General features: G+C 33.6%; 2 protein-coding genes across 5 annotated transcripts in view; one reads left to right on the forward strand and one right to left on the reverse strand.

Moving 5' to 3' along the window:
* Positions 1-17,559, reverse strand: part of LOC106876274 (EGF domain-specific O-linked N-acetylglucosamine transferase) — a 48,249-nt gene extending 30,690 nt beyond the window's left edge. The window contains exons 1-2 of one of the 2 annotated variants that reach the window (XM_014924766.3): positions 16,778-17,559; positions 1,332-1,512 (exon numbers count right to left, since the gene is read on the reverse strand). In XM_014924766.3, the coding sequence (XP_014780252.2) occupies positions 1,332-1,490 (159 nt within the window). In that variant the 5' untranslated portion in view covers positions 1,491-1,512; positions 16,778-17,559. The remainder of the gene's footprint in view (positions 1-1,331; positions 1,513-16,777) is intronic. The other variant, XM_014924767.3, reaches the window with a different exon arrangement.
* A 2,878-nt stretch (positions 17,560-20,437) lies between these two features.
* Positions 20,438-21,664, forward strand: part of LOC149137547 (uncharacterized) — a 50,944-nt gene continuing 49,717 nt past the window's right edge. The window contains exon 1 of one of the 3 annotated variants that reach the window (XM_089351019.1): positions 20,438-21,197. The gene's annotated coding sequence lies outside the window, so the exon portion shown is untranslated. Of the gene's footprint in view, positions 21,198-21,424; positions 21,514-21,664 lie in introns of those variants that run through there. The other 2 variants (XM_089351012.1, XM_089351036.1) reach the window with 2 other exon arrangements.

Below are 21,664 nucleotides of genomic sequence, written 5' to 3' on the forward strand. Positions count from 1 at the left end.
ATGCTTAACAATAATATAGAATATACATGGTGCATTAATCCATTCAAGAATATCATTACTTCGTTTTTAGAATCTGCCTAATTAACCATCTCAAATTACAGTCATTAATTTAGATACTTAATTTTTCATTAATGACTATTTCATTAACAAGATAGTTTTAAGCACTTTTAAACTGTAATCATGAAGAAATCTTTTACCAAAATGGTAATTTCATTTAGTGATTCTGTGAAGCAAAATTTACGAACAAGGTTATAATACATAAAAATCAAACAAATTTACAGTTTCTCCATGACCTCTTACTTTACACTGCTCACTATTTTGAAAGGTTTAACCTATTATCATACAAATTATACCCACACAATTCTAAATGCAAAAGTCACAGCAAATATTTTTCTAGCTAGTAATATATATATATATATATATATATATATATATATATATATATATCAGTTTTGGAGTGGTACTTGTTTGGCAAGTGACTAATTCTTATCATTTATTGTTTTTAGAATTTTGTTTTCCAGTATAAGTCAAAAACATACTTATCTATTCTAAAATTGTTTAAAATTAAAAAAAAAAAATTACCAAGAGGGTTACTTTGTGACTATGCCTGCATAATGACAAGAGGACAAAAATCTGTTCATTGAACAAAAAATACCTTGTAGTATTTCATTCCTTACAAGTTTATCCCTTTACACCCAGGTTGGCCTTGCTATATATCCCTTTTGGGGTTGATAGAATAAGTATCAGAAAAAGTATGGAGGTAGATATAATCAACTAAATACCTCAAAGCAGTTACCACAGCATTGCTGCAGTTCAGTGAAAAGAAATATCCACAATATAAAACTAATTTAAAAGCATTTGACAATGATGTTTCCTTTTCTGAACTAAAATAAATAGAAAAGATATTGATGCCATCTGTTCTTAAGAACAAAACAAAAAGAATATAAAAGAGAAAATGAAAATGTCATTTGTCCTATAATATTTCTAGAGGAAGAAATTGGATTAATTTCAAAATATGAAATTAATGTTACATTTTAATGTCATTGAAAGAAGCAAAGCTTATGCCATGATAAAACACATGCGTTTTTTGAAAGTCAGTTGTAGGAATTAATATCTTTAAAAGCAATTCTCCTTGTAAGGTACAATTTCCTTAGATTTATAGGGCACAAAGATTGTTTATGATACTTATGTTTTACCAAAAGTATTGGCCATGTAAAATACAGTGACAACAACCAAATGATTGAAACAGGTTTGCAAAGAGAGTTTACAAGAAATTATAGCAATAAATGTACAAAAATCATAAAATGAGTTCTCATTTTCAATATACATACCTTTTTGTACGGACACTTGTTATCAGTTTTACATTTCTCTTTTAAATGTAGATTGTTATAAAAGAAATAAGGGACATGCTCTTCATGTAATACAAGATCTTGCCACAAGTCTTCAGCAACAACTGTTGTTACCAAAAGAATGAACAGTCCATACATCATCTTTCTTACAACAGCTGTAAGTCTGAAAGAAAAAGAACAATTTTTATTCAAAATATTAACTCCTGGTTGTATGATTTCAACTTGAAAAGAAACCTGAAAGTAACAATCCATGTGATCACAATAAATTCCATCAACTGAAATAGTAAATATCTGAAAGAATACATTTCTGAAAAAAATCATCACCATCTCTATCATCTTAATTACCATTAATTTAACATCCGTTTTACCATAACAGTTTGAGTTAGGCAGAACCAATCCCAGTTCATCTTTTGTTTTGATTCTGTATCATCTCTTTCTGATCCTTAGATCTAACCATACCACAATTTATTATGCATGTTTTTAGTGTTTTTTTTTTTTTTACTTTTCTGTCATAGGTACCCTCACTATCTGCATTGTTGGCACATTATTCACATGGAATTCATTATTTACATCACATGACCACATTTGATTATGTGTCTCTTCTTCACACTTCACTTCACTTCACTTCACTTCACTTTGTTTTTAATGTCCAGCTAGTGTCTCAACACACTTGCATTCTGCAGTTCATGGAAGTTAATTTTGTACACCCAATCTATCACATTCTCTCCATTTGTTTCATCTCTCAATGTCTGTTTCTTCACCAAGTAGTATCATGCATCTTATACATGCTTCTGCAGTCTGCTCTTCATGCTTAGAAAGAAAATATTTTGTTGTAGATAAATCTAAAAGATCATCTGATGAACTTGTTTTTATGTGGTGAGGAAACAACAGCTTAGCTTCCTATTTGAGTTACCTTCTGCATTTAGAAATGGGTTCATGAGAAAACAATACAACTTTAATTAACCAATGCTATATACAATCAGGTCAACACTGCTATTTAATGGTCAATTTATGACAAAAGTTTTATGTCCTATTTTCATACTTATTACTGTTGTACATATTTAAACTGTTTTGCTTGACAATGTCTTTCCTCAGGCTAAACATGTGATATAAGGAAGAAAGAAAAAACTAGAGTATATTATCAGCCTTAAAGGCACAATGTGGTTTAAGTATTGAAGTTCATTAGCTCTAGCCAATGTCATTCTAACTAGTGAGTTGTGTGTAGACAATATAGAAATATATTAAAATGGAGCCCTTCAAATTAGAATTCCTAGATGGATTTAACAATAAGTTTTCTAGTTTTCATATAGATTAGAATTCTAGTATAAGTTTTCACTGTTTATCATCAGCAATAATTCAAATAAGAAAAGAATAAGCATGTTGACCTGATTACAGACAGCATTGGTTAAGATCCAGAAGGCCATTTATGTTATTGTTATATGCATTGGTAAAACATTCGTAAGAAAACAACTGAACCTGGTTATCTGGTTGACTTGTTGAGTGTTATGCAAATAAATTGTAAATATGCAAATGCCAAAGATATTATCTTAAGCATTCCCACCATTAGAACATGTTCTACAAACAATTGTTAGTGTCTCCATAGAAAAATTCCTAAAAACCATGACTGAATAATAAAAAAAATTACAATTTACCACATAAAAAATAACCCTGTATATATGCTTTGAAGAAAAAAAAAATCATGACTCAGGCAATATTACTAACAAGTCTGCCATACATTTTCATTTGTAACACCTGAAATTTTAAAGGGCTATTATCCAAGATTTTAACTAGGATATGCTGAAAGACAGAAATGTTAGAGCTGAAACTATTTTGATCCAAATTAAACATTTACTTTGTTGTGAACATAATTTTTAAAAAAATGGATTAGTTCATAAACCATTTGTACAGCCTCTGGCAAAAATCTTTGATTACACCACCCTTAGAAGATGCTCACCTAGCTTTTCCTTTCATAGCAAATAAACAAAAGTGACAGCCCTTTTGTTATTACATTCTTCTTGAAGTACACTGCTTCTATTTCAGTTACTTTTCAAAATAATGAAAAGTTTAGTAAAACAAAATTTTTCTAATTAATCTGGTATTGGAAACCAAAATTAACATGAAATTTTGATGAAAGATTTTAATTTAAATCACATAAAAGCAGGAAGTTGACCATGGCTGGTCTCAAGCAGGTTGGCATCAAGATTGATAGCTGAATATTCTGACTTCATGAAATAGCTCTCAAGCAAATTAAAGTAAATTATTGTAATAAATGGTATATTTTCTTCAGAAAAAAAAATCAAAGAAAAATTTATATAAACAAAAACTACACAGGCAGTACTTTTTGTTTCTCCTCAAACTTATAAAAGTCTGAATTCTTTTCTTTGAGTTATGGTCTCTACTTGTGTAAAGTGATTCTCCCCATCAAGCTGGCTCAAAGTTGCTCAAATAATGGTCTGTTGATCAATTTGCAGGATGGATTCATGTCAAGGACTGTTTTAAAAAATGTCTACCATAAATTTAACCAGATTTGTTAAAGTCATTGTGTACCGATGACTTTCAAGAAGAAAAACTTGAAAGCTTTTTCTATAGCAAGATGATATGGCAGAACCGTTAGCACGCCGGGCGAAATGCTTAGCGGTATTTCGTCTGCTGTTACGTTCTGAGTTCAAATTCCGCCGAGGTCGACTTTGCCTTTCATCCTTTCGGGGTCGATAAATTAAGTACCAGTTACGCATTGGGGTCGATATAATCGACTTAAGCCGTTTGTCTGTCCTTTTTTGTCCCCTCTGTGTGTAGCCCCTTGTGGGCAGTAAAGAAATAAGATGATATATCATTGTGGAAAACAACTCTTATCACCATTTACTATGGAAGCAAAGAGAAAAGTGTCAAATTTCATTGTACACCAATGCATTGATTATTGGGGGTAACGAATACCATCTGCCTGGGTACTTTACCTGAAATGCAACTGCATATCATAAATGAATAAAGAAATCTGTATTCTTTAAGCAGTCATCTCTATATGTTCATTAGAACAGTACCAAACAAAAGTTCCAACATTGTTCTTTGGACACTGTAGATTTATAATTCGTCATGCTAATATCCCTTTCATCCAATCATCCATATTCCATGATTGCTTTCCTTTAGCCAACTGCAACCATTTTTTTTTTATACCCGTTTAAGTGTTAGGGCAGGTTTTTGTTTGGTTTTTCTGTATGTAAATATTTCATATTTTCATTTTGTTGGTTTCTTACATTTCTGTAACAAACATCAAATCCTGATATTTTTTGTTTTTGTGCATTTTCTATTTTCAGGGCATTCTGCTTTGAGTTTTCTGCCCTGTTGCTTTCCCACTTTCCATAGTCAACCAAAATATTTTCCTTTTATAACTTTCACATTTTGCTAATAGGTGTCCCAAAATTTTAGACACAGCTGACTAGAAACAACCAATATTTGCCACTCTCTGGGTTGTATTTCCTTCTTGAAGGATTTTTCCATTCCTTTGTATCTAGGCTGCAAAGTTAGTACACAAGATCTTTGACTAACTCCTCAGTTATGATATCACCACTCCTTTATTTGTGATTAGATGGATGTATTTCTTATATTGACACTTGGCCAATGTGACTCCTCAAGTAACTGTTTAGTATCTTAACCTATCTAAAGTTTGGCTTTAAAGGTTACAACTGTGCAGTTGTGGGTTTTCTAAATCATCTATTTAAAGAAGTTGCAAACAATTAAGCATAAAACTTTTTTTTAAAATCAAAGGAACAGGATGTTTTTATCAAAAGGATATAAAGTAAGAAGATATGAAAGAAATAAATTATAAAAATACTATAAAAAAAATTGGAAACACCTAAAGCAATTCAACAAGTTGATATTTAAAAGAAATAAACTCAACTAGATACATAATGCTTCCTTTCAAAGATTGAAGTATTGATTTGAATGGAAAATTTACATGAATATAACATGAAAGATTACATTAAATGAAACAAAATTATATTGTAAAAGATTAAGAAGTTTATCCTTTCAAAATGTTTTAAACAAACATTGCAGCTATAGAATAAGGGTTAAATCATAAATGAAAATCCCCAATTTACTAATGTCTTGTAAACGAAATTACTTCTCCCAGATCCTCCTTCATAAAACCCTATATATCTGATTTAACTGCTTTCAGTGCAGAAAACAGTCATTACCTGTGAAACAGAGAATTTTAACACATTATTGTAATTTGCAGTTAAACAAATTTGGAAGAAGTATATTTTACTGACCGACTCCAGCACACAATAAATGCTTCTGATTTTGACTCTACAGCCCTGTGTAGTATTGTTTCAGTTTTTTTGGTTGACAACTCTCTTGTTGGGGGCTAGATTTCCTTTCAATTACCTAAACCCCCACACCCTTAACTGCAAGTACTTATTTTTCACTGCTGACTAATTTGCAGTTTTAAACTTGCACCAGTATTTGTTGCAGACATGCAAATTACAAGGGAAAAAGCTGGGTGGATAGTCTCAAAATGTATTGATTGCATAGTTTTTACCATGACTTGTGTACTGATGATAAAATGGTCAGTTTGTCATTTACTAACTAAAGTTAATTGAAAGACTTAAAAAATTTGAAGGGTGTTTTATAGCCTTTGACTTAATAATCAATTGTGAATAAAAGGATTAATTTTTTTATGCTAATTACTCCATGAATGATAGTTTCATGAAATTGATGCTAGCTTCAGTTGTAGTAGTGTTAAATAAATGTAAGACAAATCTCCAGTTGGATAAGTTGTTAGTCTATCAAAATTACTTCTCTCAGAAATGCTTAGTACCTATTCTCCAGCCTCATAAAGTGAGGTATAGTAAGTCAGCAAAGGATCTCTGTCATTGCACAACCTGCTAGAAATAGCAACTAAATCTCCCTCAAACTAGATGCATCATATAATAGGGAAAGGTACATACGATAATGTGGTCTTAATTACTCCTAAACAGATGGAATGGTTTTAGTCACTGGTCTACTCAAGTGGGATTGACATTAGAGCTAAAAAACACAAAAACTGAAGCCTAAATAGTTACATATTCACAGGACCACTTTATCTACATTGAGTGGGTGTTTAACAGAACAAAAATAAAACAAACAAAAAAGATAAATATAAATGTTAGTTGAGTCACCCCTAACTCCAGTAGTGAATGTCAGTTGTAGAAGCTAAATGTCTGTTAAACAAAATAAATCATGATAAAATTTCTGACATCTATTTACAGTAGAGAAATATCATAAACATAGTCCTTTTGAAATTATTACTGAAAATAAACACAGATCTACACTTTTACACAGTAAATTAATTCCTGTTTACATTATACTTTCTAATTGATCAATGCTCTATAAACAATGGAATATCACAAGACTCTGTAATGAATTATATTTGCTATCACTATTTATAAATAAAACAAGAATTCAAAGGAGGACATCTTCCAAAATGAGTAAAACCATTTGGAATCATAATGATATTTATGATTTAATCATAGACACAACTAGGATTTTACAGGAGACACTTACAATATTTTGATTTACTCAATTTCTTATGGTCCATGGTTTCAATAACAGTAAATTAAAGTAAAAAAAAAAGCTTCTAACTGCTTTCTTTTTGTTGATAGTTTTGTTGTCTAGGAAGAGTCATTATGCTAATATTAACACACACACACTGGTTCAATTTCACTCCTTTATTATTCGTCAATTGGTTAAATATGCAACTAACTAATTGATTGTTTGTTTAATTTGGTTAAACACATGTCATTTGTTTTGCTTTTGTTTGTCAAAACTGTTTCGTTGCTATTTGCAACCTTTTCAATGACTTTCTTCATAGTTTGTTACAGAGGCCTCATTTGTCTGCTTGAGACCTTGTTGTGTGTGTGCGTGCTTGTGTATGTATGTAAGTATGCACCTATGTATTTTGCATATTCATGTGTCTATGTGTGTGTGCATGTATGTCTCTGTACTTCCTTTGTGGGCGTCCTTGAATGTGTCTATGTATAGGAGTTTGCGTGTGTATGTATGTGCGCCTATATATGTCTGTGTATGCATGTGTGGAGTGTGTGTGTGTTTCTGTCTCTTTGTGTATACGTGTGCTTTTGTATGTGTCTGTATGTGCATGTATCAGCACTACATATGTACCTACCAACCTATGTACCTACCTACCGATCTATCTATCTATCTTAATTTGTTGACTGTTTATTTTTCTATGAATATCATACTGTTTGAGATGGTCGAACATATGCCTTCTTCAAAAACTAACAAAAATATCAATCTTGAATGAATAAATCAATCTTTAATCAGTAAACTTTTGATAGCAGAGAAAATGTCTATGGCATTTAATTCAGTCCTTTTATGCTGTGAGTTCAAATCGAAAGGGGATCAACTTTGCCTTTCAATCTTTCACGGTTGATAAAATGAAGTACCAGTCAGTCACTGGGGCCGCTTTAATAGATTAGTACCATTGTTTTCTGAGCTCCTTCATGCAAGTGCCTACAGCTGAGAATCTTCAGAAAATCTTTTCAATGCTGTTTGTATTTGAAAGGTGGGTGAAACTCCAATGGCAAAGTATTCCTCTGAGGAACAACAACCAGCATTATGATTCACTTTGAAAGATCAGCTTATAACAACAGGCTAATGTCACACACATCTTTTAATTAGTGAGATATGTGGGGTAATGTTTGATGCAAGAGCAATGTGTTGTTGACGATGATGATCAACAAATTTTCCTATTTTCATGTTTTTGACAACAAGCCCACCTGAGACTGTCTTTACCTGTATGATACAAACATCCCGTTTTGAAGTGATATAAATTAAAATCTTCCATAAAAATTTTATACTAATTTATGTTCCAAACATCAGCTTATTAGTAACACAGTTATTTTACTAAATTCTTCATTTTTTTTCAAAATTAATTGAAATGATGATTGTTGATTAAGAAAAATATGGTAACAAATAGGTTAAAGAACTTGGTACTTCACTCTTTTTATTTAAAACTGAACATTAAAAAAATGCTTCTGCTAATTTAAATAGGCCCAGAATGTTTACTTTATAGATTTGAGAAATTAATTATGGCTAATATAACTCTGATATAAAAGAAGTTATACAAGGTTTAGTGTATTGTTTTTTGAAAAGCTTAAGTCTTTTTCACATTAACCCATTTTATATATCAATCTACTTGAGATGACTTCTAGTTTTATTATCTAGAATCTCTCTAATATAAAAAAAAAGTATTTCATGAATTCATTCCACATTATTTACAAAATGAATTGAAACCAACAGTTTATTTTATGAGAAATTTAGTTATGGGTGACATAATTAATTATACATAGTCAAATATGCTATATTTAAAAATATTTCTCTAGGAAAAAAAAAAAAAAATTCACAAAGATTTCCTTCTGGAAATATTTGTTGCTCAAGATGCAGAATATTTTCAAGGAGAAAGTCATCACTATTTTGTATATATGGCTATTAATTTATATGAGATTTAACAAAAGACTTGGTTCTCTCATAATTTATACAAAAGTAAGAAATATTTGTTTGAAACTATATTTAGCTAGGCAGTTCCTTTTGATCTTGGTAAGAGTTTTCTGTTATTGTAACCTACATTACATGGACATATGGAACAACAGTTTTCATATTAAAATTAATGTAAAAAGGTTTCAGCTTCCTTTGTGTTATTTCCCAAATGATGGACTTTGCCCATCACAATCCCAGTTATAGTAGAAACCAGTCTGCTTAGTATTAGATATTTGGTGGAAGTATGTGCATGAACTGAAAAGGAATTTTAGGAAAATAGGTCTCATGGAAATAGTTTGATAAAAATTTCTATTAACACAATCTAAATTTTCTGACAAGATGTATGTCAAAAGTGTGAACAACATAGAAAGTTATTTCTTTCAACCACTAATGCTAAGATAAAATGATATAGATCTTAAGCTATATAGGTTAACATTTATTTGTTTTGAATAATATGGTCATATGTTCAAATATTACTTCAGTTATTGTGCCTTGTCCAAGTTTCATAACTGTTTGCATGCGTTTGTCTGATGTGTGAAGAACACTGGTTCTATCCTCTTTGCAGTTGAGTAAAGGCATCCAGTTGTAAAAGCATTTGCTCTAACAATATACTAGCCAGCCAATGAGTTTATCAGTCTACCACCCTAAATAATAATAATAATAATAATAATAATAATAATAATTTCTACTGTAAGCACAGGACTTAACATTTTTTGGGGGAGAGGGCTAGTCAATTACATTGACCCCAGTGCATAACTGGTACTTACTTCATCAACCTTGAAAGGATGAAAGGCAAAGTTGACCTCTGCAGAATTTGAACTCAGCAAAGAGCTGAAAGAAATGCTGTAAAGCAATTTTTCTGACCCACTAAAGACTACGGTTTCACCACTTTAATAATGATAAAAATCATAATCTACTTAGAGAGATGAAGAAATGGTGGAACACAAAAGTGAATAATTGTTCCTGTGGTAATTGGTGCACTTAACATAACACCCAAACTGTTATCTAAGAAGCTAAAGGGTATTGGAATTAAGATATATGTTGACTTACAGAAAGTGCCATCTTGTATTCTGCAAGAACCCTAAGGAAGATTCTCGTGATTTGAGGAGACTTGTTGCTTTCAAACCTTAGGATAAGATCTTGACTAACTAGGGACAGTGTGGTTTTTACACAAAACAATGAGTAAACAGTTAAGAAAGCAATAACAATAAACATTAAACAAGAAAAATATAACAATGAGATTTCCCCAATGGAGGATGACCACCCAGAGTTGGCTCAGCACCCCACCAATCCTGAACCATCTGAAGTTTTGAAGATACACAGGAAGGGTACATCTCTTCTCAAATTCACCAGCCTACAGGTGCATTATTAGAGCAAGTCCACTCACATGGGCCATTTTCAGTACATTCATCCACCTTTCAGTAAATGTACTGGGAGGGGGGGGGGCATCACTTCTTTCTCCACCCTCATCTTCCTTTCCAAGTGAAATTTGAAAAGGTTGATGAGTTGATGAAGGATTGGCTGAAGAGAAAAGTGTCTGTCTTCAGTCCTTTCAACCTGGTCCACCATACAATCTCTTTCACTACTTGCTACTAGACAGAAGAAAATTGCCTGCCCTTCCTGGCCAAAGGAAGGTGGCAGGTCAATCTTCACTATGGACTTGGCTGATAACCAGATCTGTCCTAAACGCAACAACAACTGTTTGACATAACTCCACAAGTCAATAATGCATGGACAGTGGACGAGTGCATGCAGAACAGTTTTGTCGCTTTGCGTGCGTCTTGGGCAGGTCCGGATGACAGAATTTCTGTGCTTGTTGAGTTTATCTTGAACTGGCAGTGCTCCCTGGTAGCACTGCCAAGCTAGGGATTTCTGGAAGTTATCCATCGTCCTAGGCTCAAAACTCCTCTAGAACAGACTGGTCATAATAATCCTTTCTACTATAGGCACAAGGCCTGAAATTTGGAGGAGGGGGATAGTCGATTATATCGACCCAGTATTTCACTTGTACTTAAATTATTGACCCCAAAAGGATGAAAGGCAAAGTTGATCTTGGCGGAATTTGAACTCAGAACGCAGCACCAGATGAAATACCGCTAAGCATTTCGCCTGGCATGCTAACGATTCTGCCAGCTCACTGCCTTAATAATAATAATTATAATGATTTCTTTATTAACCACAAGGGTTTACATTAAGAAAAACATTATGGACAACACAGGACAAAATAAAGAGTGTGTGTGTGTGTGTGTGTGTGTGTGTGTGTGTGTGCGTGCGCAAGTGTGTGTGTGTGCAAGTGTGTGTTAATGTGAGGGTTTTGTGTGTAAAAAAGACTAACAAAATTTTATAAAAAGGGAAGGAAAGAAATTAATGTGTAATTCTCAATAGGGAGGAGACGTTTGAGGGCTGTCCATGGAAAAACTCCATAAAAAACCATGGTACCCTGACTTTTGGGGCAGTTGCCTTTTTTCTTTCCTTTTTTCCAACTACAAGCATATGCTCAGGGTAGGCCTGTTTGCCCACACCATTCTGGCCGCTTTCATCCACATTTCAGCAAACTGGCTAGAAGACAACACTTCCCTCTACCCTTATTTTGCTTTTCAAGTGAAACTTGAAGTTCATCAGGGATTGGCCAAAAAGAAAAGTGTTTGTTTTCAGCACCTTCAATCTCGTCCACCATACAACCTCTTTTGCTTTGGCCACCAAGCATATAAAAACAGCCATTCCTTTCTAGTTAAAGGAAGTCGGCAGGGCGATCTTCACGATGGACTCAAATCATCCCACATACAAAAGTAGGTGTTTGACTAATAATAATAAATTCTGATTTAGGCACAAAGCTAGCAATTTTGAGAGGAGAGGATCAGTCAAGTACTTTATTCTACTGACCCCCCAGAGGGATGAATGACAAAGTTGATCATTGCAGGCTTTAAACTATCCCACTGAGGTCAACTTTGCCTTTCATCCTCTGGGGATCAATAATATAAAGTAGCAATCACATACTGGGATCATGTAAACTATTAATCTCATTCCCTCAAGATTGTTAGTCTTGTGCCTGAATCAGAACTAACAATAATCCTTTATATTATAGGCACAAGGCTTGAAGCTTTGGAAATGGTTGCTAGTCGATTTCATTGACCCCAGTTCTTGACTGATACTTATTTTATTAATCTCAAAAGGATAAAAGATGAAGTCAAACTCAGCAGCATTTGAGCTCAGAATGTAAAACTGGAAAAAATGCTGTAAAGTATTTTGTCTGGTGGAGTAATGATTCTGTCAGCTTGCTACCATAATAATAATAATAATAATCTACAAGTGCAGATTTTCTCCTATTTAAAATTTACAGATAGAGTGATCAAGAATAGATATTAGGAAACAAATGAATTTTATTTTCACAATTAGCATACAAAACTACATCAATACACCAAATTTGAAATCAGTTGGAACAGAATTAAAGGAACTGAAAAGTGTAAGCCAAACAGAAAAGATCCCAAAATTGAACTCCAGCCACTACTGGAAAAAATAGTTAATACTGATCATATATGAAAAAGAAAAAAAGTATCATCAGTTTTAATAAGACGTTTTAATCTGATTGCAAACTAAAAATAAAGACATTCAATTATAAATTCATTTAACTTCATTACTGTCATATTCTTAATGTTTATATTTTTATTTTGTAAAATTCAAGAACATTTTGCCATTTTGTCCCAGCTTTTCAATCTACTGTATTTATCTGGAAACCCAAGGGTCTCAAACTGACAAATGCCGGACACCTCATCATCAAGTATTAGTAAGAAATTTTTTCTTCTCATTTCTTTATTAATGAGAAGACAAAATACAGTCTACATGCAAAATACAGTTTGTCTTTCTTCTCCATAATGTTGAGCAAGTTTAAAACCATCTTACTTTGATTAACTGTTTTGATACCAGTTCACCTGTTTAAGGTGGTTTGAATTAAAACCTTCCACCATAATTCCATGTTAATTTATGATGCCAGTTGAATTAAAAGAAAGTAATTTTACTAAATTCAGGACAAAATCAAGTCAAATAACAGAGCAACTGGTTTCAAACAATTGTATTTTGCTATGCTAACCAATATACAATAATATACATTTGCCTAGTGGTTCTTTCATCACAACTTTGACAATATGGTGAGGTCTGCTTTACTGATGAGGCCATAATTAGACTGGAACATATACAAAGTTGTCTCCTAGACTTGCTAAACTTCATAAATATTTCTATTTAGTTCTTTAATGCTTACATTATTCAACACGTGAATACTAATTCACCAATATTCATTGCATTAAACATGCAAACTAACTCAGTTATAATACTACTTAATTTTGAATATTTTTTTCTATATTCTGTCCATTCTAGTGACTCATCAGACTTTTAATAAATTTACAATAACTATCAATGAAAATTTTGGTTATTCATTCATTTTTGTATGAAATAATTAGATGTCAGTAAATTAACTCAGCTTTCATTTAGTTGGGTGTTCCAATACACAGTTGTCACTGCCCAACCTTTCTTCCCCACCAAGCCACATTGAAGCAACTTAAATGAAGAGTTAGTGGTCGACACAAGGCACAGATGAACATCAGAAATGGTACCGAGAGGCTGACAGCGTTTAGTCAGATTAAATATTTATAACTTTGCTCAACGAAAATATGTATTAAAAAAAGCGTTACTTCTTTGCAGGATGAAAGGACAAAAGTTACAATTCCCTCAACACTCTAAAGCTATGTTAAATATTTAATGTACCATAAATGAATGAGTTTATTAGAGACGTTTAAACACAGAGGACGAAAGAAATATTGCAGAAGATAATAGTATTCATCAACAATTACAGTAATGAATGAATAATTATATAAAACAATAAAAAATTATCTCATTAGCCAAATACAACGTAGAACAGTTGTTTATTCTAGAATTTTTAATAATTCATGTTTAAGATGTCATTTTCGATAATTTAATGGGGATAACTGTCAAACAATTTATATAAAAAAAAAATAATGAAGCATGTTAAAAACACTGACTAAAGACAACTACTAGATCCCATACCATTCAAATTTGGTTTGTGTGGGTGAGGGTTGGGGAAAAAAAATCCACGCATTTGAATATAACCAAACTCTAACACACAGACGTAGTTCCTCATTCTACAGCTAACACACTTGTCTACTCCGGGCTGATCGCATACCACTTCTACCCGGGTTCTCCCGAGTTTCCTCCTCTCGTCAATCATATATCCACCTCCACCCAGACCTTGCACCAACCACTCCTTCATTCCCATAACACCGTTCCGCTGGAATTCTCCATCTTTTCCCTGCAGCTGTCTATGAAAACCATGGGCACAAGCTCACCTTCAATAGACCAGATTAATTTCTTATTTTATATAAAAGCAGGGAATGACAATAAAGTTGAATTTGGCACGAAACAGCGGTATGAAGACAGTCAACTATAATAATGTGGATTTCAAATTTTGGCACAAGGCCAGCAAGTTCAGGAGAGGGGTTGAGTCAATTACATCAACTGGTTCTGATTTTATCGACCCTGAAAGAATGGAAGGTAAAGTCGACCTCGGCGGAATTTGAATTCAGAACATAATGACGGACGAAATGCCGCTAAGCATTTTGCCCAGCGTGCTAACGATTCTGTCAGATCGCCGCCTTTATCAGGTACAAATTAATATTGTGCCTCAGGCAAAAAAATAAAATGAAATCAGATAAAGACAAAGAAAAAAGTTCGGTGGAGATGGAGTATATGTAATCTGGGTATACCCCACCTTTTAAATTTTGTTTTTTTTTTACGGAATCCCACGTTTTAGGCTATGGAGATTCCGATTCTCAAAAAATTTTTTCAAAAATCTCAATTTCAAAATTTCGACCCCCCCCCCCCGGTTTTATATAGATCCACAGGGTAAACCTAACCCTAACCCTGACCGTAACCCTGACCCTAACCCTAACCCTAAACCTAACCCTAACACTAGTTTTGTGAGATTTGGCTGTTATTTCTAGCATGTAAATAGCCTGCTTGGTGGGGGGGGGGGTTGAAATTTTTCAAAAATTTTTTTTTCAGAATCGGAATCTCCATAGCCTAAAACGTGGGATTCCGTAAAAAAAAATTAATAAATAAGGGGGGGGGGGAGGTTCAGATTACATATAGTCCATCTCTACCAAAAGTTCATTACATATTTCACGTGTTGTTAAACCCAAATCAACCAAGAATAAGTAGACCTATGGGCGAAGCACACCACCCGTTTTCGGCGGTTAGGGTTGGGGGTTAGAGTTACGTCGAAAACGGGTGGTGTACGTATTTTTTTACCTCCGCCAATCAATGATCAGTGACATCCTAGCTGTGACTATCCTGTTTTATTTTTTAGACATAGTATACCCAAGATCACATTATCCGATGTGTCCTTTCTTTGTTGTTTGAGATGATTTGGCTGTTATTTCGCGCATTCACGAAAAGGCGTTCTCGTTGGCTTGAAACCTTGGGCAAGGATGAAATATCTTGAGTTAGCAGTGCATAATGGTACTGTGCTGCATATTGGATAAGAGTGCACATTCTCCTGTATTATCAGTCAGCGGAGCAAGAAAAAACACAGTCGGCGAGGGGTGACTGGGTGGAATGAACACGTCAGGAGCTCCGAGATTACTTGAGTAATTGAAATTTTCTCGCACACCACGTTAAGAATGTTAACTTTTACGTTATTAACTTGATGATCTGCAATAATGAGATCGAATCATATTACGGTACTACTAAAGCAGCGCGGACCCGAACGCGCAGTCGCGCGTCCGAGCTAGCTAGTCTTGAGTGGTCGATCCTAACCCTAACCCTATCCCTAACCCTAACCCTGTCCCTAACCCTAACCCTATCCCTAACCCTATCCCTAACTCGCGTGTGCAAATGAATGTGTTTAGGGTTAGGGTTAGGGTTAGGATCGACCACTCACGACTAGCTAGCCCGGACGCGCGACTGCGCGTTCGGGTCCGCGCTGCTTTAGTAGTACCTCATATTACATGTGAATATCACAATATTTTATTAAATTTCATTTATATTCAACTAATAAATTAATAATGATAACTGTTTCAAATTTTGGCGCAAGGCCAGCAGTTTTCGGGGAAGAGGGTTAGTCGGTTACGTCGACCCTAGTAACCGACTGCTACTATATTCTATCGACCCCGAAGGGATAAAAGGCAAGGCTGACTTCGGGAGAAGTTGAACTCAGAACGTTAGGAGTCGGAAGAAATACCGATAAGCATTTTGTCCGACGCGCTGACCAATGTTCCAGACTTATGACCGGCAATTTTGTGAAGAAGGGGAGGTCGACTACATCGACCCCAGAGCTCAACTGGTACTTATTTGATCGACTCCGAAAGGAAAAAAGGCAGAGTCGATTTCGGGTTCAATAATAATAATGTCTTCTACTGTAGGTGCAAGGCCTGCAGTTTTGAGGGAGGGGACCCAGTTGATTACACCGACCCCAATGTTCAACTGATACCTATTTTATCGACCCCGAAAGGGTGAAAGGTAAAGTTGACTTCGGCGGAAGTTGAACTCACAACGTTAAGACGAACAAAATGCCGCTAAGCCTTCTACCCGGCGTACTACCTATGTAGTACTTCATACACAGATCCGCTAACATAAACTGCTCGGAATAGAACAAGTCAAGATTATTTTAAGCATTTCCCCAATTATTAAATAGTTGCTAAGGAAATTCTCCCATTCCCAGACATACACACAAAGAGACTAATTAAAAACAGTAAAAGTGGAATAATTCCATTGCTCTTTTTCTTTCGTTAAAAGTTGGACGACAATAGAGTTACCGAATTAAAACTTTTTCTCTCGATCTCGTAAGTTTGTGTAATGAAAGTTAATTCTTATAAGAAATGTTTACAGACCTTAAATGTTGAGCCTCCTGTTACCAAAATGAGTGTTCACTTTAGAAAGTTGAAGCATTTGAATATTTCAACAAAAATAGATTAAAGCTTCCTGTAAGACAGTCTTAATTCTCGACAGAAAAAATGTAATATCTTCTACTGGCGACCGGCTGTTAAAAAATATCCCTCACATCTTTATTCTCTCTTATATGAGTACTCGTTATATAAAACACGCTTCGTTCCTTTTTCTTATCAAAATGTAAACATGTATATACTGTCCATATGAAATTTATAAAGTGCAAACAGAAACTTATCTGTTAGTAGCAGCAGCAACAGTTACTGTCAAGTTTCGTGTGTCAAATAAGTAGGTGTGATGGAGAACGCTGCCCTCACCCATCACTCATAGTTCTTCGCCTCAACTTTTCTCTCAACTTCCCTAGTTTCCTTTTCTCCACACGTGACTCCTGTAATGTAACAACAATGACTAATAGCCTAATTTGATGATATTTTTCACGCAAGTTGCTACTGACAGATTGATATCAAACAATGGGATTATAAAACAAGTTTCATGAAACAAAGTTTTCCCACTCAAACAGACTTTTATCATACAAGGCAACGGGGGAACTACTAACAGGGTCGCTTGGTCTACTAGAAATAGCAGCCAGTTTCTTTTACGTCACATACCCTGCTTTATTCAAGTAGACGAGACACGTTAGATGTCTTAAATATACTCTGAAAATGTAGCAGTATGTTCACGGAGGGATGTCTTTAACTACATGTCTGTCTGTTTGATGAAAACTGACCTTGAGCTAAGCATGTTTAATAACGGCCATGACGAAGGGAAATAGCCCTGAAACTCGAGTCGCCTTTATATATTTATATTTATATATTTGATCCTTTATATTGAACACTCAATATTTCATCTACATTCAATACTTTATTTCATGGTGCCATCCATTTTTATTTTATTTTATTTTATATTATATATTGTATATTATATTATATATTGTATATTCCATATTCTATACCCCACATTGGTTCTGCAGGAATATAAATAAAACATAAAAAACAGACAGTGTTGGAACTCTTTTAAACAAAATAATATATTCCTCTATACACAATCATACAAAAAAACCACCTTTTTTGTATTTATTTTTACTCGCATATATATATATATATATATATATATATATATATATATATATATATATATATATATATATATATATATATATATACACACATATATATATATATGAATAATAACAATAAATGGAGCAAAACGCATATAAATAAAAGTTCCTTTTATTTATATGCATTTTGCTCCATTTATTGTTATTATTCATATCTACTCAAAATTCATCACTTCAACTTGGTATCTCTACCTATAAAACGGGTGTGATATCCTGTTTTTTTTTGGGTAATTTTTGCTACCCATGGTAACTATTAACATATTTACATTGTCAAATATTAATATATACATAAACTAATATATTTATATATATATTGATAGAAAGGACAACAAAAGAAAGAGACCTCGATATTATGTAAATAGAGGAATTTATCTGTAAAAATATGTGACACTTATTCAGTAGCCATGATAAAACTCCGAGTTTCGGATGCTGGCGTGGGAACCCAGGCCAGCATCTCTTCAGTTATCCGGCCATTGAAAATTCACAAGAATTTTCAATGGCCGGATAACTGAAGAGATGTTGGCCTGGGTTCCCACGCCAGCATCCGAAACTCGGAGTTTTATCATGGCTACTGAATAAGTGTCACATATTTTTACAGATATATAGGGTTAGCCAAAAGTCACCCGACAATAAATCAAAATTCCATAAATACTATCTGTAATTCTGTATTGACTCGAATAGAAAAATGTGTCGCTCAAGGACTTCAGTTTGAACAATTTTCATGATGTTTCGCAATCAGATACTTTTATTAATTTCATTCAGTTGTTTAACATAAATAAATCTTGGAATTAAATGGGTTTTGATTTACTGTCAGGTAACTTTTGGCCAACCCTGTATCTGTCAGGAAGTACGAGAGGTGAATATAGATTTACCTGTGATAACAGCTCCGAATCCACATCTTATACAACTCAATTATAATATATATATATATATATATATATATATATATATATATATAAATCACTAATTGTTTTGTTTTTTTATTTGGATCTTTTCAATCTGACGGACAGATTTTTAATTATTTTTTTTTAACTAAACACTTTAAAACTTCGGATGCTGGTAGAATATGTCGCATAAAACAGGGTTTACTTTTAACATTTTTGACAAAATTTTGTATTTTAGAAGTTATTTCGTGTTAAAGTTGTCGTATTTGGGTAATTTTAACCAATCAATGACGTGTATTCAGCTGAAGAAAATTACTGCTGCTGTTTGCGAACAACTTCCGGGTCCACACTTCCCTAACAAAATCCTTCTTTAATAACCAAAGATGTTTTTATAGCAACATAGGTTTGCTGTATCAGGGTTGATTTGAGGCTAAATAACAACAAAATTATTACTGAGACAGACAAACGACGGAGCCTGTATGTGGTTGTATGACCTACTAGAAAATGTAGCCAAACTTTTTTTATATACAGAATAGAAAAAAACCTCTATCCTATGATATGCACGTAGAGTCCATTATATCAGTTGGGATGTCTTTGATCATATCTGTCAATCGGATCCGACTCGGAACTAAACAACAAGTGACGAAGGGAACGAGACGAGGCAACCTGAGAGCCTTTACCTGGTCGCTCGAGTTGCTAGAAAAAGCAACCAAATCTTCCTGACAAAAAGAAAAAGAAAATTTCCGTCTTTAAGAAAAAAAAAAATGATGCAAGATTATATTATTTTATAATGTTCGCTTAGGAATTCATTACTTCTAGAACAGAATAAGACAAAATGGTCATGGTTGGAACGCCTTTTCTCACAGATCCATTACAATCAGAGCTATCCTGTGGTTAAAACAATATTCTTCACTGAATGATAAAGCAGCTAAAGTTAATGAAAAGTTGAAAGAATAAAAGATAGCAAGTATCCATAATCCAAATATTGGGATTCCCTCATACAATAATATAAACTTGCATTATTTTTTTTTCTTGAAGACGGAAGAGCGACCAGGTAAAGGCTCTCTGGTTGCCTCATCTCGTTCCTTTCGTCACTTGTTGTTTAGTCCCGAGTTAGATCTGATTAAACAGATATTATCAAAGATATCCCAACTGTGACAATTCCGTCTTTCTACCCAGGCATAATGGACTCTACGTGTATATCATAGGATAGAGGTTCTTCTATTCTGTATATAAAAAAAAGTTTGGCTACTTTTCCTAGTAGGTCACGCAACCACATACAGGCTTCGTCGTTTGTCTGTCTCAGTAATAATTTTGTTGTTATTTAGCCTCAAATCAACCCTGATACAGCAAACCTATGTTGCTATAAAAACATCTCTGGTTATTAAAGAAGGGAAGTGTGGACCCGGAAGTTGTTCGCAAACAGCAGCAGTAATTTTCTTCAGCTGAATACACGTCATTGATTGGTTAAAATTACTCAAATACGACAACTTTAACACGAAATAACTTCTAAAATACAAAATTTTGTCAAAAACGTTAAGAGTAAACCCTGTTCTATGCGACATATTCTACCAGGATCCGAAGTTTAAAAGTGTTTAGTTAAAAAAAAAATTAATTAAAAAATCTGTCCGTCAGATTGAAAAGATCCTTTTATTTATCTCAGAAACGAAGCTTAAATCGCTGAAAGTACGGGAAATGAGAAGCTATGCGGTTTATGCTTTCTTAATACAAATTAGCGGTAAAGTTGGCGCGCGTTAAACATTCAATTCTCTGCTTGCTGCGAATTACAAACCAAGGGAGATGACATCGGTATGGAAATAACATAATTTAAGTGGATTTTCTCCCTTAGTATATGGCTAAGTAGCTGAAGTAGCTTTTTTTTGTTTTTGAGCTAAAACCATGTATTACGTCGTTCGAAACTTCTGCTGTGAAGAAGTTAATTATAACACATTAAAAAACAAAAACAGGAGAATGCTAATAAATATAGAAAATAAACTGCATAATTTCATTTCCATCATAATATCACCTGGATTGAATTAAAATATGGACTTGAGAGTTAACGGATCTCACATTCATTTTAATTTTCGTTAGTTTTGTTTTAATAAACAAATCTGTATTAAATAAACAGCAGCGACGAAGATAATAATTGCCCCTACTGTATACAAGTCACGTAATATCGCGTAATATCTCATCACTAACTTCAGGATGCCAATAACGTTATATCACTATAAACCAATCAGCTGAACTGTTTCTTGTACATTTAGGTACCCCTCATATGCAGGTCACAACCTCTGACCTTTAAGTTGGTTGCTTATAAGAAAGAAAATCATTGAATGTGATTCGATTTATAAGAAAGTTATAGAGGTAAGTTTGTCAATTTTGTCTTCTGTAATTGTTGAGAATTCAATTTAAGCTACAGACATCGCTACTTTTTGTTTGTTAATTTCCCCACCACGAACGTCTGTTCTGTTTTCAATAATGGAGCTTTGTATATGATCTGGAAAATCTTTCGTGATCCTTTTTCTTGATAATTTAGTACCCGCCATTCTTATTCTGTTGTCATTGTATATTACTTTCAATTTAGTTGTATGCTTTATATACACATAGCAATTTCCTGTTCAGTGAACTTCATTATTATGAATAGTCTGGTTAAGTGATAGTCTTTGTGGAGCCAATGTGGGTTAGTTCATAAATTTTCTTGTATATGTTTTTATATTGTATTTTATAACAAAATATTTTTCATGGTGATCCTATCAGAAATGAAATCGAACACGGTTAAGGATATTGACACATGCCCGTACCATTGTCTCTTCGTTGTTGTAAGAAAGATA

The sequence above is a fragment of the Octopus bimaculoides genome, chromosome 1 (genome assembly GCF_046866305.1).
Source record: "Octopus bimaculoides isolate indiv1 chromosome 1, ASM4686630v1, whole genome shotgun sequence".
Classification (NCBI taxonomy): Eukaryota; Metazoa; Mollusca; class Cephalopoda; order Octopoda; family Octopodidae; genus Octopus; species Octopus bimaculoides.